This window comes from Oryx dammah, unplaced genomic scaffold (genome assembly GCF_014754425.2).
Source record: "Oryx dammah isolate SB20612 unplaced genomic scaffold, SCBI_Odam_1.1 HiC_scaffold_27, whole genome shotgun sequence".
Classification (NCBI taxonomy): Eukaryota; Metazoa; Chordata; class Mammalia; order Artiodactyla; family Bovidae; genus Oryx; species Oryx dammah.
The window spans coordinates 37,819,177-37,836,146 of NW_024070211.1; the positions used below are offsets into that span (position 1 = coordinate 37,819,177).

The following is a 16,970-nucleotide window of genomic DNA, read 5'->3' on the forward strand; positions in this document are numbered from 1 at the left end:
GCTGCTGCTGCTGCTGCTGCTAAATCGTGTCAGTCATGTCCAACTCTGTGTGACCCCATAGACGGCAGCCCAACAGGCTCCTCTGTCCCTGGGATTCTTCAGGCAAGAACACTGGAGTGTGTTGCAATTTCCTTCTCCAATCATGAAAGTGAAAAGTGAAAGTGAAGTCACTCAGTCATGTCTGACTCTTAGCAACCCCATGGACTGCAGCCAACCAGCCTCCTCCGTCCATGGGATTTTCCAGGCGAGAGTACTGGAGTGGGTTGCCATTGCCTTCTCCGATGAACAGACACTAGAATTGGTCAAATGCTTTTAATTTTTTTCTTTAGTCTTTTGATATGGTAGATTTCAATGATTAATTTTATTTTAAAAATGATAACTGAAATAGATGTTGTTACTACATAAGTTCTGAAATACCTTTAAAAATTATGACTGTTTATTCAGCCAACAAATATCTGACAATTATTATATACCAGACATTGTTTTAAGTGCTGCAGATTAGAACATTGAACAAAACTGAGTTCTTCCCTTGAATTATATTATTTCCTAGAATGTAATATAGTGTCAGGTTCTGATATTAGTGTTCTGAGGCTCAGTGTAACAGTGTAGGGGAATGGAGAATCATGAAATGAGTTGCTGGGGCTATTTTAAATAATTAGTTAAGGTAGGACTCTCTGAGGAGGTGACTTTAGAGCAGAAACATGAATGAAGTGAGGGAGCCAGCCATCTTATATATATGTGGAAAATTGTTCCAGACTGAGAGAATGGCAAATACAAAGTCTCTGAAGCAAGGACTTGTTTGGTGTGTTTCAAGAATAGCACAGAGGCCAGTGTTTATGGAATGTAGCAACCTGTGGAGAAAGTTAGGAGCAGGTGAAGTAGTCAGGGACTTGATAGTGAAGAACTTTGTAGGCCATAATAAGAACAAGTTTGGATTTTAAGTGTAATGGCAACCACTTTTTTTTTTTTAACCAAATATTTATTGAGTATTTGCTATATCTCAATACTTTTGCATGTTGAAAACAGAGTAGTTAACAAAATAGTGAAAAGTTCAAGCAGTTGAAATGTTAGTAATAAGTGTAGTTGCTTATGTCATGTGGAGGTAGTTAGAAGTGGTAGAGTTTAGAATGCTCAGTTATACAGAATTGTAAAGTAAAAATTAAAAATAAATAAATAAATTTAAAAAAAAAATAGAATGCTCAGTAAACATTATGCATAATGATTATATGTTTAATTAAAAAGTTGGAATAAATGGATTTATGTCTTACACTAAAACTACATGAACATAGTTTAACCTTTTTTAATTATAGGAGACAGACATTTTTGTGAAGTTCTTTGGTTGCAAAGTAGAGAGACTTTTAGGCTAGGGTTTTGGTGTTTTTGTTTTTTTTAATTAATAAGGATTCACTTGAGAATAGAATACAGAAAAACTTAATGGAAATACTAGAACAGGAACTGTGATATGGCTGATGGCTAGACCTTCCAGAGTCCAAAATCCCCAAATCTTTAAACCCCAGTGCATTAATTACATATTGCTTAGTAGCATGCCAAAGAGATGGAGCCAAAACAAAAACAACACCCAGTTGTGGATGTGACTGGTGATGGAAGCAAGTTCTGATGCTGTAAAGAGCAATATTGCATAGGAACCCAGAATGTTAGGTCTACGAATCAAGGCAAATTGGAAGTGGTCAAACAGGAGATGGCAAGAGCGAATGTCGACATTTTAGGAATCTATGAACTAAAATGGACTGGAATGGGTGAATTTAACTCAGATGACCATTATACTACTGTGGGCAAGAATCCCTTAGAAGATATGGAGTAGCCATCATAGTCAACAAAAGGGTCCAAAATGCAGTACTTGGATGCAATCTCAAAAACAGTATGATCTCTGTTCATTTCCAAGGCAAACCATTCAAAATCATGGTAATCCAAGTCTATGCCTGGACCAGTAATATTGAAGAAACTGAAGTTGAAAGGTTCTATGAAGACCTACAAGACCTTCTAGAACTAACACCCAAAAAGATATCCTTTTCATTATAGGGGACTGGAATGCAAAACTAGGAAGTAAAGAAACACCTGGAGTAACAGGCAAATTTGGCCTTGGAGTACAGAATGAAGCAGGGCAAAGACTAATAGAGTTTTGCCAAGAGAATACACTGGTCATAGCAAGCACCCTCTTCCAACAACACAAGAGAAGACTCTACACATGGACATCACCAGATAGTCAACACCTAAATCAAATTGATTATATTCTTTGCAGCCAAAGATGGAGAAGCTCTATACAGTCAGCAAAAACAAGACCGGGAGCTGACTGTGGCTCAGATCATGAACTCCTTATTGCCAAATTCAGAATTAAGTTGAAGAAAGTAGGGGAAACCACTAAACCATTCACGTATGACCTAAATCAAACCCCTAATGATTATACAGTATAAGTGAGAAATAGATTTAAGGGACTAGATCTGATAGAGTGCCTGATGAACTATGGACAGAGGTTCATGACATTGTACAGGAGACAGGGATCAAGACCATCCCCAAGAAAAAGAAAAGCAAAAAAGCAAAATGGCTGTCTGAGGAGGCCTTACAAATAGCTGTGAAAAGAAGAGAAGCCAAAAGCAAAGGAGAAAAGGAAAGATATACCCATTTGAATGCAGAGTTCGAAAGAATAGCGAGGAGAGATAAGAAAGCCTTCCTCAGCAGTCAATGCAAAGAAATAGAGGAAAACAATATAATGGGAAAGACTAGAGATCTCTTCAAAAAATTAGAGATACCAAGGAAACATTTCATGCACAGATAGGCTCAATAAAGGACAGAAATGGTCTGGACCTAACAGAAGCAGAAGATATTAAGAAGAGGTGGCAAGAATACGCAGAAGAACTGTGCAAAAAAGATCTTCATGACCCAGATAATCACGATGGTATGATCACTCAGAGCCTGTCATCCTGGAATGTGAAGTCAAGTGGGCCTTAGGAAGCCTTACTATGAACAAAGCTAGTGGAGGTGATGGAATTCCAGTTGAGCTATTTCAAATCCTAAAAGATGATGCTGTGAAAGTGCTGCACTCAGTATGCCAGCAAATTTGGCCACAAGATGGTAAAAGGTCAGTTTTCATTCCAATCCCAAAGAAAGGCAATGCCAAAGAATGCTCAAACTTCTGCACAGTTGCACTCATCTCACACGCTAGTAAAGTAATGCTCAAAATTCTCCAAACCAGGCTTAAGCAATTCGTGATCTATGAATTTCCAGATGTTCAAGCTGGATTTAGGAAAGATAGAAAAACCAGAGATCAAATTGCCAACATCCTCTGAATCATCAAAAAAGCAAGAGAGTTCCAGAAATGCATCTATTTCTGCTTTATAGACTATGCCAAAGCCTTTGACTGTGTGGATCACAATGAACTAGAAAATTCTGAAAGAGATGGGAATACCAGACCACTTGACCTGCCTCTTGAGAAATTTGTATGCAGGTCAGGAAGCAACAGTTAGAACTGGATATGGAACAACAGACTGGTTCCAAATAGGAAAAGGAGTACATCAAGGCTGTATTTTGTCACCGTGCTTATTTAACTTATATGCAGAGTACATCATGAGAAATGCCAGGCTGGATGAAGCACAAGCTGGAATCAAGATTGCCCGGAGAAGTATCAGTAACATGTAGATGACACCACCCTTATGGCAGAAAGTGGAGAACTAAAGAGCCTCTTGATGAAAGTGAAAGAGGAGAGTGAAAAAGTTGGCTTAAAGCTTAACATTCAGAAAACAAAGATCATGACCTCTGGTCCCATCACTTCATGGCCAATAGATGGAGAAACAGTGGAAACACTGGCTGACTTCATTTTTGTGGGTCCAAAATCACTGCAGATGGTGACTGTAGCCATGAAATTAAAAGATGCTTACTCCTTGGAAGGAAAGTTATAACCGACCTGGATAGCATATTAAAAAGCAGAGACATTTCTTTGCCAACAAAGTTCCATCTAGTTAAGGTTATAGTTTTTCCAGTGGTTATTTATGGATGTGAGAGCTGGACTATAAAGAAAGCTGAGTGCCAAAGAATTGATGCTTTTGAACTGTGGTGTTGGCGATGACTCTTGAGAGTCCCTTGGACTTCAAGGAGATCCAGCCAGTCCATTCTAAAGGAAATCAGTCTTGAATATTCATTGGAAGGACTAATGTTGAAGCTGAAACTCCAATACTTTGGCCACCTGATGCAAAGAACTGACTCTTTTGAAAAGACCCTGATGCTGGGAAAGATTGAAGTCAGGAGGGGAAGGGGACGACAGAGGATGAGATGGTTGGATGGCATCACCAACTCAATGGATGTGAGTTTGAGTAAACTCCGGGAGTTGGTGATGGACAGGGAGGCCTGGCATGCTGCAGTCCATGGGATCGCAAAGAGTTGGATACGATTGAGCAACTGAACTGAACTGAACTAATGTAGCATGTAACACATTAATCCATAATTTTATGGTTTAAAACATCTATTTCACAGTTTCTATTGGTCAAGAATCTAGGCATGGCTTCACTGAGTGCCTCTATCTCAAAGTTTCTCACAAGGCTGCAGTCAAGGTGTTAGCACTACAGGCATCTGAAGGCTGGAATGAGGATGGATCTGCTTCTCAGATCACTGGTATGACTGTTGACAGGCTTTAGGCCATTGCGGTCTATTGGCTGAAGTCAGTTCTTTGCCATGAGAGTCTTTCAGCTCACAGCATGGCAGTTAGTATTCTTAGAGTGAGGGGGTGATGAGATGGAAGCCACGGTCTCTTTGTAAGCTAATTTTAAAAGTGGCATCCCATGATCTCTTTTACATTCTATTTGCTAGAAAAGAATGTTACTAAATCCAGTCCACACTGAAGTCAATAAATCCACTCCACACTCAAGAAGAAAGGATTACACAAAGACATGAATATCAGGAAACTGGGATTATTAAGATCATTTTAGAAGCTGCCTAATATACCAAGTAAGCCCTAGAGATCTTACCAGAATTTTTTGTGTGTATGCTTTATTCTAGTTCTCCAAGATAAATGTTTCTTAGCCACGCTCAATGTCTACATTTCTTTGTTTTCTCTTTTTTCTATCAACTCTAGTTCTTATCTAATAATCTGTGTATCTTTTTCTGCTTAGTTTTAGTTTTCCCTTATCTCTAGTTTATCCAGGGCATAAGAAATCCACTGCTTCTCATTATTTCACCCCTGTCGCTGCTGCCCACCACTTTGATTACATACTTCACACCCTTTTCAAATTTCTAAGGAGAAACTGAGGGTAAGTAGGGGATAGAGTATAGTATCTTTTGAGTATAACTACCTCAGAGAGAACTGTGATTAGGGCAGTTTCCCTCAGAGAGCAATACAGTTACCTAAACACAATTGTTGATATGTATAAATTAGAAGTTATGGTCATTGCATTAAGTGACAGATTGAATCTTGAAAAAAAATTTCCCAGTGCTAGCTTTTTTAATATTTTTCTGTTTTTCATAAAAGTGCAAAATGTATTTTTTAAAAGAAAACCCCAATATCTGGTTGTTTTTTTTCCTTTGTTTTGCATTTGGAAAATTTGAAAATCTTTTATAAGTAGTTGGATGGCATCTTTTGAGACATATAAAATATAAATTTTGACACAGAAAATTATACAGAAATCTCTTTATTTTTTGAGACGTTGAACAGTAAAATATAAAAAAGGTAAATTTTTTATCTCAGAGCATTAACAACCATTAACATTTGTTCATTTTTCATTGAATCTTTTTCCCCTAAGTAATAAAATTTTATAGTTAAAATTCAACAAAAATAGTTAGTTCTGTTTCATGCAACTTACCTGACCACTGTTACAGCTTTGGTGAGTATTTTTCTGGTTCCTCTTTTGTTCTTGTAAACATTTAAACACACACTTATATACATAAATATGGTATGGTTTTGTGTTTGTATTTTATTTATATGGTACCATAGTATGGGCTTCTCTCATAGCTCGGTCGATAAAGAATCTGCCTGCAATGCAAGAGACTTGGGTTTAATCCCTGGGTTGGGAAGATCCCCCTGGAGAAGGAAATGGCAACCACTCCAGTATTCTTGCCTGAAGAATCCCATGGACAGAGGAGCCCATGGGCTACAGTCCATTGGATCACAAAGAGTTGGACACAACTGAGTGATTAAACCACCACCACTGCACCATAGTATATATATTCTGCACCATTTAAAAAAAATTATTTTGTTTTTGAGGTTTGTCCATATCGATACATATAGATCTAGGTCATTCATTTTTTAACCACTATCTAGCATTCCCATGTTTTAATATCCATTCTCTTATTGTTAGATATGTAGGTTACTTTGAAAGAGTGGTTTTCTCATACAAACACTAATCTCTTGTGCACCTTTCCACATTATTGTCAAATTAGCATCAAAGTATGGTTCAGATAGATGTCAGAAGTCTTATTTACCCACATTCCCATGGTAAGTGATATTTTCAGACTTAAAACTCTCTTTTCAATTTGATTAGAAAACTCATCTCTTGCTTTATTAATCCACATTTCCTTTATTACTGTTATAATTGAGTATATGTTTAATGACCATTTGGACATCGTCATCTCTGAAGTATCTGACTGTTGTAACTTTTGCTCATTTCTAGGAGTTCTTTATATATTCTGGATACTAATCCTTTGTTGATATATGTTGCAAATATCTTCTTCTAGTCTGTCACTTTTAACCCTGTGTATAAGTTTTTATTCTAATTTCATAGGCATTTTATGCCTTTTTTTTCCTTTTGATAATTCTTGTTCGTCTTTGCAGAGAATATGATTTTGGTTTTGTGTTTTTAAACAAGGATGAAGGATCTAGAGTTACAGCTAATTCCGGGGACTTAGCTTATGTGAATTTGGCTATTTAAATGGCTGCTAACTGTCATGTGCTTTGAGACAGAAATTATAGTGTTATAGTTCCAAAGTATCTTTGAAAATGTGTGATTGTTAATGATATAAAATGTTTTCACTAACTCTTTAATCTTCATAATTTTTAATAGTACTAAATTACCTTTTTTATGTCAGAATATGTAATTTTATACTTTTTCCTTTGATAAAATAATATGAAATTTGTTTAATTATAGGATTAATCTTTAGTGTCATCTGTTATATTCCCCACTATGTTTTCAGGCAGGAGTAAGAACTTCTGTAATGATAACTGATGAATATCCATTTGTGAAAAGAAAATAATGATTGCAGAGTTTTTTTAGAAAAAATTTCACATTGTGGATCAGGCTAGTTTTTACTACTACATTATTTTTTAGCACCTGTGAAATAATACACTTTTTTTCTTTTTTTGGCTGTGCCACGAGGCTTGCAGGATCTTAATTCCCTGAGCAGAGATTGAACCCAGGCCCTGGCAGTGAAAACACCAAGTTCTAACCACTGGACCACCAGGGAATTTCCAATTATATACTTTTTTGTTTGTAGTTCAGTTCTGTGTTTTAGTTATTAATACTGTTCAAATTGTGAAGTTTAAATTGAGAAATGAAAATTTTGAGCAGTTACATTTTATAAAAATTATATTTTTGTTTGGAAATGTGGGATCAAGTCACATTTTCAAGTATGAATCCCAGGATGGATTTTTTTTTTTCTTTTGACTATCACTAATCATTGTCAAAAAACAGAAATCTTGAGATATAATTGCATTCACAAATATTTGTCTTTTATGTACTAGATACAAAACATCTTTCATTGAAGTTTTGGGTAGTAGGCCTATAATTAGAGTGAAGAATAATCCTTATTAAATTCCTTAGGAACTAACAAAGAGCAGAGATAATGTTAGGAGTTGGCAAATTAAGGGAGAGTTTGGTTCCATTCACTTTTTAACCAGAAACATTGAAAGTGTTGCCCTTGGTAACAGTATAAGCATAAAACTTTTTTCTTGATATTTGATCTTTTATTTTTACATTATTTTAGGTTTCCAGTAATTATCTGCAGGATTCGCCATGACCCCGGCTCTGAGAGAGGCAGCAGCAAAGGGTATCTGCTTTTCATCTTTACCGAGTACCATGGAATCAGACAAGATGCTGTGCATGGAAAGTCCAAGAACTGTAGATGAAAAGCTAAAAGGAGACACTTTCTCTCAGATGCTGGGATTTCCAACTCCTGAACCTACTCTTAACACTAATTTTGTGAATTTAAAACATTTTGGCTCCCCTCAGTCTTCAAAACATTACCAGACAGTTCTTTTAATGAGTTCTAACACTACATTAAATAAATACAATGAGAATTATAAACAAAAGAAATTAGGGGAACCCAGCTGCAATAAGCTGAAAAACATACTGTGTAATGGCGGCAATATTCAGCTCAGTAAAATTTGTCATTCTCATTCTGAAGAGTTCATCAAAAAGGAACCTCTGTCAGATACCACAAGCCCATGCGTGGCAGATGTACAAATTATTTTGGATTCAAATGTAACCAAAGACACTAATGTAGATAAAGTACAACTGAAAAACTGTAAATGGTCCCAAAAGAATGCACTTTTGGATAAAGTTAGTGGTGGTGAGATTAAAAAGGGTTTATTGCACCGTGCTCAAAACAAAATTGGACCTGACCACTCGTATGTGCCTATTAGCTCCTCAGCTGCTGAAAAGGAGGAGGAAGTGAATGCTCGTTTACTTCAGTGTGTAAGTAAACAGAAAACTTTACTTAGCCAGGCTAGAAGAACTCAGAAACATTTGCAGATGCTCCTGGCAAAGCATGTTGTTAAGCACTATGGTCAACAAATGAAATTTTCTATGAAACATCAGCTCCCCAAAGTAAAGATTTTTCATGAACCTACCACAATTTTGGATAACAGTTTACCTAAATGCACTGAAATTAAGCCAGACATCAACATATTGACTGCAGAGACTAAATTGTGGAATGACACAAAAAATGGCTTTGCACGGTGTACAGCTGCAGAAATCCAAAGATTTGCACTGTCTGCCACAGGGCTGTTGTCTCATGTTGAAGAGGGTCTGGATTCTGATGCAACTGATAGCAGCTCTGATGACGATTTGGATGAATATACCGTTAGAAAAAATGTATCAGTGTAAGTGCAAAATTATTATTAGACCTTTTACTGTTCTGTGTATAGCAGCAACTTTTTCTTGATTTCAAGATATGTTAAAAGGAAAGCAATTTTCTAAAATCTTAATGCCATAATCTCTAAGTTATAAAACTTTGGTGAACTTTAAAAATGTTTCATTTGTTAAAAATGACTGTGTGAATATATACATACTATTTAAAAATAAGTTACCCAATTGCTCTATCTAGGAAAAACCCTTATAGGAATAATGAAAAATAATTAACAGTAAGTATGTGTTTTTTCTGTTCTTCAATGGAATAGGATATGGACAGCTCTTAAAATTTTGCTCAAGTAACCTAGCCAAAATATATGGTTTTTAAAATTTATTTATTTATTTATTTTTGGTTTAAAAAATTTAAAGTCAGCATAGGGAGCCCTCATTGGCTTCAGGAGTCAGTTGATAGTACATATAAGGTGACCTGTTATTTAGAAAAAAATTTAGCTATTTACAGACTCATATTCACAGCTGTCTGGAGAAGGCAATGGCACCCCACTCCAGGACTCTTTCCTGGAAAATCCCATGGACGGAAGAGCCTGGTAGGCTGCAGTCCATGGGGTCGCTGAGGGTTGGACACAACTGAGCGACTTCACTTTCACTTTTCACTTTCCTGCATTGGAGAAGGAAATGGCAACCCACTCCAGTGTTCTTGCCTGGAGAATCTCAGGGATGGGGGAGTCTGGTGGGCTGCTGTCTATGGGTTTGCACAGAGTTGGACACGACTGAAGTGACTTAGCAGCAGCATTCATAGCTGTCAGCTCTGGTCTTGACCATCTTAGTCAATTTTTGCTAGATTAATATAATCAAAATTATAATGTCATCTGTTAGATACCTATTCAATGCTTCTTATTTGCTGGACCCTAGTTTGTAGGCAAAATATTCACAGCTTCTACCCTCTTGGGAATATGCCACAAAGAGTGGTATCTAGATATTTTATGAAACAAAACAAACTTAAAGAAAAATAGTTTTACTCATCATACTATTTTAATACTCCAGAACAGTTCTAGTAGTTTCTGGGATGATGGAAATGTTTTATATCTGTGTATCCAGTAGCAACTAGCCCCCTGTGGCTATTGTGTACTTGAAATGTGGCCAGTACAACTGGAGAACTGAAGTTTTAATTTTATTCAATTTGATTTAGTTTTATTTTAAACAGCTAGATGTAGTTTTTAATCTAGCTTTCATAGAACCTGTTAATGTCCCTAAATTGATGCAAAATACTGTGTGGTATTTGGGGAGGAAGAAGTTCATCATTTTTATCAAATTCTCAAAGATAAATAAGGATTATTAGAGAATTAGAAGCTGAATACATTAATGTGTGTGTGTGTGCACGCTAGTCGCTCAGTTGTGTCCAACTCTTTGCGACCCCATGGACTGTAGCCCTTCAGGCTCCTCTGTCCATGGGATTTTCCAGGCAAGAATACTGGAATGGGGTGCCATTTCTTTCTCCAGGGGATCTTCCTGACTCAGAGATTGAACCTAAGTCTCCCATATTGCAGGCAGATTTTTTACCATCTGAGCTACCAGGGGAGCGAATACATTAATCTTTACTAGTAAATAGAAAGTCAATGTATTAATTTTTCTAGCTAAGAGTAAAATATAAAACAAAGTGACCATTCCAGGCTTTTGGTGTTCTATTTTCATGATATTTGAAAAGTGTTTGAATGTGAGAGCTAATAGTTATTGAGGACATGTTTTTTAAACTGGCATTGTGCTATTTACTTTACATTTGACATATTATTTAATCCTTTCAACAACCATGGGAGGTAATTTTTTTCTTTATTTCACTTAATAAATGACTTGCCTATGGTAAAAAAACCAATTATGATGGAACTAGGCTTCTTCTCCCATGTATATGAAACTTTAAACTGCTGGACTTTCTATTGAACCATGCAGCTTTGTCAACATTATATCAGTGATGCTTATATTATTAAGCACACTTGTTCTGAAGAAAGCCCAGAAATTTATCAGATTTTCTATTTATAATGCTTTTGAACTAATTCAGTTTAATATTTAGTAGGTAAATGTAGATGATTTACTTTTTTTGTTTTTAATGTTTAGTAGGTCAATGTAGATTATTTACTTTTTTGTTGTTAGAGGTAATGAGCAGGATTTTTTACTATTGAAATATAATTGATATACAATATTATGTTAGTTTCAGGTATGTTGTGTAGTGATTTGACATTTATATACATTTTAAAGTGATCATCACAACCTCTAGTAACCATCTGTCCATATATGAAGTTATTACAATATTACCAACCATATTCCTTATGTATTACATCTCCATGCCTTATTTATTTTATAAATGGAGGTTAATCCCCTTCACTTCTTTACCCCACCACCCCACACCCTGCCCTTCTAGATTCCATATGGTATTTGCCTGACAGAAGTCATATGATATTTGCCTGACTTACATATAATACCCTCTAGATTTATCCATATTGTTGCATAGGGCAAGATTTAATTTTTTATGGCTGAATGATATACCATTGCGTTTGTGTGTGTATAAACCAACTTCTTTCCCCATTCACTTATGGCTAGATACTTAGGTTGCTTCCATATCTTGGCTGTTGTAAACAATGCTTCAGTGAACATGTGGGTGCCTATATCTTTTTGAGTTAGTGCTTTGTTTTCTTTGGATAAATACCATGAAATGGATTACTGGATCATATAGTAGTACTATTTTTAATTTTTTGAGAAACCTCCATACTGTTTTTCATAGTGGCTGCACTAATTTACATTCTTACCAACAGTGCACAGGGGTCCTTTTTCTTTGTATCCTGTCAATACTTGTTATTTCTTATCTTTTTGATAATAACCATTCTAATGATGGAGATCAGTCCTGGGTGTTCTTTGGAAGGAATAATGCTAAAGCTGAAACTCCAGTACTTTGGCCACCTCATGCGAAGAGTTGACTCATTGGAAAAGACTCTGATGCTGGGAGAGATTGGGGGCATGGAGGAGAAGGGGATGACAGAGGATGAGATGGCTGGATGGCATCACTGACTCAATGGACGTGAGTCTGAGTGAACTCTGGGAGGACAGGGAGGCCTGGCATGCTGCGATTCATGGGGTCGCAAAGAGTCGGACATGACTGAGTAACTGAACTGAATGGTGTGAGGTGATAGCTCATGGTGGTTTTGATTTGCAGATCTCTGACTTGCAGTGATGTTGAGCTCTTTTTCATGTACCTGTTGGCCATCTGTGTCTATTTTGAAAAAATGTCTATTTAGATCCTCTGCTTATTTTTTAGTCAAGTTTTTTGTTTTTGATGTTGAGTTGTATGAGTTCTTTGTATATTTTGCGTATTAACCCTTCATCAGCTATATCATTTACAAATATGTTTCCCCATTCAATATTCAGCCTTTTGATGTTTTGGTAGTTTTCTTTGCTAAACAACTTAATTTTAAGCAACTTAAGGCAAGTACTACTATTTTCTGTCATTGTATACCCAGTTCCTAGCATTGTTGACTTTTCAGTAGTTTTTTGGTGTTTGTTGAGTGAATGAATGAATTTTTCTGTATTTGTATATGTAGTTGTAAAGCTATAAAAATTGAGGTTGGCAATCTGTAAAATTTCTCTGTTTTTTATCTTTTCTCCTTCCATTCTGAAGTTTATCTTTACTTGATTTTTCCTCCTTTCTTCCTTGGTCTGTAGTAACAAGTCACAAGATATATTTTATACAGTTTAGAACCAGCATAAGTATGTGTTGAATGAATAAATGAAATATGCTAAAATATGGACATTTAAATGTCATTATTGGGAGCAGGAGGAGAATGGGACGACAGAGGATGAGATGGCTGGATGGCATCACCAACTCGATGGACATGAGTTTGAGTGAACTCCGGGAGTTGGTGATGGACAGGGAGGCCTGGAGTGCTGTGATTCATGGGATCGCAGAGTGAGCAACTGAACTGAACTGAACTGATTCTAATATGTAACGTTTTAATTTTGATAAGTAAAATTGATAAAATGTATTATATTTTCTTAAAATCTTAAATTATATAAGTGTCTTATTTATTTTTGTTTTTTAGTTTATAGTGTGTATAAGAAAAACAAATTCCTTTACTCCGTCACTCTCATCAGGAAATTTACCTGTGAAGAGATATTATTGTTTTAGGAAATTGGAAAGTACTCATATTGCCCATTACCAGTTATTTTAAATATATATAGTTCATAATAACATTACTGATATACTTTAATAAGACTAGTGTGCACTGAACACTTTTTTAGAGTTAAGTTTACTTTGAAAATCAAGATGGCAGGACTTCTTTATAGGTTTGAGATATAATCCTATTTGAATGGAATCCCCCACTCCGTGTTCTGTTTCTTTGTGGAAGGAGCACAAGTTCTGGATATACTGTGTTACAATCATGGCTTGCTCTGTGACTCTGACAAATGGTTAGGTTATCCTTAACTCACTGAATCAGATTCCTCTTGTTTTGGTGTACATTAAAGAGTTCTGGAGATGATTAGATGAAATAACAATGTACCTATATGTAATAATGCACTGATCTGACAGCCAATATAAAGTGTCTTATTAAGCGATTTATAGTTTTGGAAAACTGGAGCTTAATATCCCATAGGAAACTTGGGGAAACAGAGTAAAATACACACCTAAGTTAACCATTTGAGAGGCAAAGAAGCTGGAGTATTTATTTGTACATGAAATGCCATCAGTTATTGAGTTAAGACTATTCCTATTTGTGTTAATTCCAATTCCTTGGCAGTTCTGTTCTGAAAAAGCCTTTAAAGAAATGCAAGTGCTGACATTTGGAAGTCAGATCTGTGTGCATGAATTGCTAAGTTGTGAAGGTATATGTATGGGTCACAGACAGAATCTGCTGCAATTATGTTAGTTCTTATCTGGTGGTAAGGGCTTAGAGTTCTGGCTTTTTGTTCTCCCTCTGGGAAATGATGGTTATTTACTTTCTTCCAAGATGGATGTGGGAAAACTGCCGGGAGCCAGCGTGAGGAATTCCACCCGTGACAAGGTCATGCGGCAGAGCTCTGATGACAAGGCTAATCAGACCTCAGGTTTTCCCCCTGGAATTTCCTGAGCATCCACCCCGCAAAAAATAAGAATCTGCCTGCTTTCCCACTCTTCTGACATTCTCTGGAAAAAGTCAATTCAGGGCTTTAGTCTTCTGCATTTGAAAGAGTGTTTCAATCCAAAAACCCCTCTGATGGCTTTCTAGCCTGCCTGCAGGACTCATACAGCTGCGCACGTGATTGTTTGAGGCCTCCTGACCGCAGGAGGCAAAGGAAGCTTAAAACATCCTAGGAATGTAGGGGCTTCCGAGGAGTCAAAGTCATTAGAATAGGACTGATTAAAAGTTTCATTTGTTGAGCCAATACTTGCTGCCAAATTTTCATATCCTTTATTTTTAGATATAGTTGGTATATAGAAAAACAAGTAGTAGGCCTGGTATTAGCAACATTAGATCTTTGAGTTAAGTACCTTCGTTATAACCCACTGCACCTTTGTTCTATACAGATGTAGCTTTAGTGCTTTAAGTAGATGCAGATTAAAGAAAAACACTTCCGGGGAAACGAGATTAACATTCATTAAGAAAGAGAGCCAAAAAATGTTCGCAAGCCTCCTGGCCAGAAGATAATGTAAATCACCTGAGACCTTTTGTATACAAAAAAGATATACAGAAAGGGTCAGGACTGCTGCTCCTGCGTGACTCTGTATCTTCCATTATGTAAAATTTAGGGTATATAAACACCTTTTAAATAATAAAGTTGGAGGGGGTTTTTGCACAAGCCTGGCCTCCCCCGTGTCGATTCTTTCTCTTGCTCCCTCCCTCTCCTTTTCAGGCTGATCCCTTGGAACGTGGAGGCTCACTGTGTCTACTTACTTGTCCCGGCTTCTAAGATCCATAAGAGAGAGAGCCCAAGGCGGGGCACTCTCCGATATTCAAACGGGCGCCAGCGGCCTAACGTAGACAGTGCAAGCTCCTTGTCTGGAGCTTTATTGGTCTCCCACGTAACCCAAGTTAATCAGCCTCTTCTCTTCACTTAATCTTCCTACTACACTATTTCTTCCTAATCTAATCTTATGTTAATAAATAAATAAGTCTTTCCTCGCCGACTCCGTCCACCCTTCGAATTCCCTGGATCCACTGGGGCTGGACCCCGGCAGAAAACTCTTAGATTTTTAACACAAACATGTTCTGATCCTCCAAGCTTGTAAGAAAAAAGGAAGAAACATGGTTTCTTGTCTTATTTGAGAAAATCTGCCAATATTTTTCAAATCATTCAACCATCTTTGATGTTAGGAGAAAAATCTCTTCATTTTTTCAACTTAGTTTCCATATACTGAAATTTTCTTTGAGTTGTTTACTTCAGTATGTAAATTGGCTCTCTTGATAAGGAAATTCTTTCAAACAAAATCAGATATTCACTAAGAAATAAAGGAGTATTGTTGATGCTTGCTTAAGAGCTGTGAGGTTGACTCCAGATTGAAAGGAAAAAACAAAGTAGTTTCTTATAGACCCGCAGATATTGAATACTCAGTTTTCTAAACACTTCCTATTTTGCCAGTAGAAAGGAAAAAATTCAGGAGATGAATGCTCCTTCAAGGAATCTGATAAATAGGAGTATGAACTCACTGTGACATTCAGAGAGTAAAGAGATGAGTAATACTGTATTAATAAATTGCAAATAAGAGTATTTAAAGTTTGTATAATATCACATTGACAAATTACTTTTGTATTTATCACCTTTTAAATTCTCTGTACTTCATAAATAGATGGGGGAAGTCTGATTCTTTTTTGTTTTATTTTACTTGTATGGGAAACAGAAAAAGTTGAATGGAAGACAGTCCTAGAGAAATTGCAGTGATATTTGAGTGACAGCTTATGATGAAAGGGAAGTAAAGAGCAGAAATTTAAAAATGTAACTGTGAAACATCATTAGTTACAAAATGGTAAAATAGTTTATATTGTGGTATAGCACATTGTTGAGGAAAGTAATACTTCAGTTAAAATAAGCTCATTGGTTTGTATTTTTTTTTTAAATAATAAAATCTATTTTCAAGTCGTGTTAGGTTCACAGCAGGATTGAGCAGAAAGCACAGAGAGTTCTGTATATTCCCTTCCCCCTCCACACATACAGCTGCCTCTCAGATTGACGTCCCCCACTGCTGTGGTACTGTTTGTTTCAATTGACATTCCCCACCATAGCGGTACTATTTGTTTCAGTCAGTGAACCTCCAAAGGCACATCAGTATTGCCCAAAGTCCACAGTTTAACATAGGATTTACCCTTGGTGTGGAGTACATTCGATGTTTTTGGAAAAATTGTTAATGATATATATCCATCACTGTAGTATGACACAGAACGGTTTCACTACCCTCATAAATCCTCTTTGTTCTGCCTGTTCATCCTTTCTTCCTTCATAACCCCTGACAACCACTAATCTTACTGCCTCCGTAGTTTTGCCTTTTTTAGAAAGTCATATAGTCGGAATGATGCAGTGTGTAGCCTTTGCAGATTGGCTTCTTAGTACTAGGCACTTAAGTTTTTCCTGTATTTTCCTTGCTTGATATCTCATTTCTTTCTAGCACTGAATAATATTCCACTGTCTGCATATAACCACAGTTTATTTAATCCATTCACTTGTTGAAAGATGTCTCAGTTGCTTCTAGGTTTTGGAAGTTATGAATAAAGCTGCTATTAAACATCTGCATGCTGGTTTTTGTGTGGACATACATTTTCAGTTCATTTGGGTAGATGCCAAGGAGTCCAGTCTCTGGATTATATGGTAAGAGTATGTTTAGTTTTGTAAACAAACTGCCAAACTGTTTGCCAAAGTAGCTGTAATACTTTGCATTCCAGCCAAGAATGAATGAGAATTCCTATTGCTCCACATCTTTGCCAGCATTTG

The 16,970-nt window shown here is 36.5% G+C and overlaps 1 protein-coding gene across 7 annotated transcripts in view; it reads left to right on the forward strand.

Annotated features, from left to right (window-relative positions):
• Positions 1-16,970, forward strand: part of KANSL1L (KAT8 regulatory NSL complex subunit 1 like) — a 128,875-nt gene that overhangs the window by 15,590 nt on the left and 96,315 nt on the right. For 3 of the 7 annotated variants that reach the window (XM_040228588.1, XM_040228593.1, XM_040228594.1), the window contains exon 1: positions 7,382-9,040. In XM_040228588.1, the coding sequence (XP_040084522.1) occupies positions 7,953-9,040 (1,088 nt within the window). In that variant the 5' untranslated portion in view covers positions 7,382-7,952. Of the gene's footprint in view, positions 1-4,429; positions 4,957-5,730; positions 5,829-6,081; positions 6,440-7,381; positions 9,041-16,970 lie in introns of those variants that run through there. The other 4 variants (XM_040228589.1, XM_040228592.1, XM_040228590.1 and 1 more) reach the window with 4 other exon arrangements.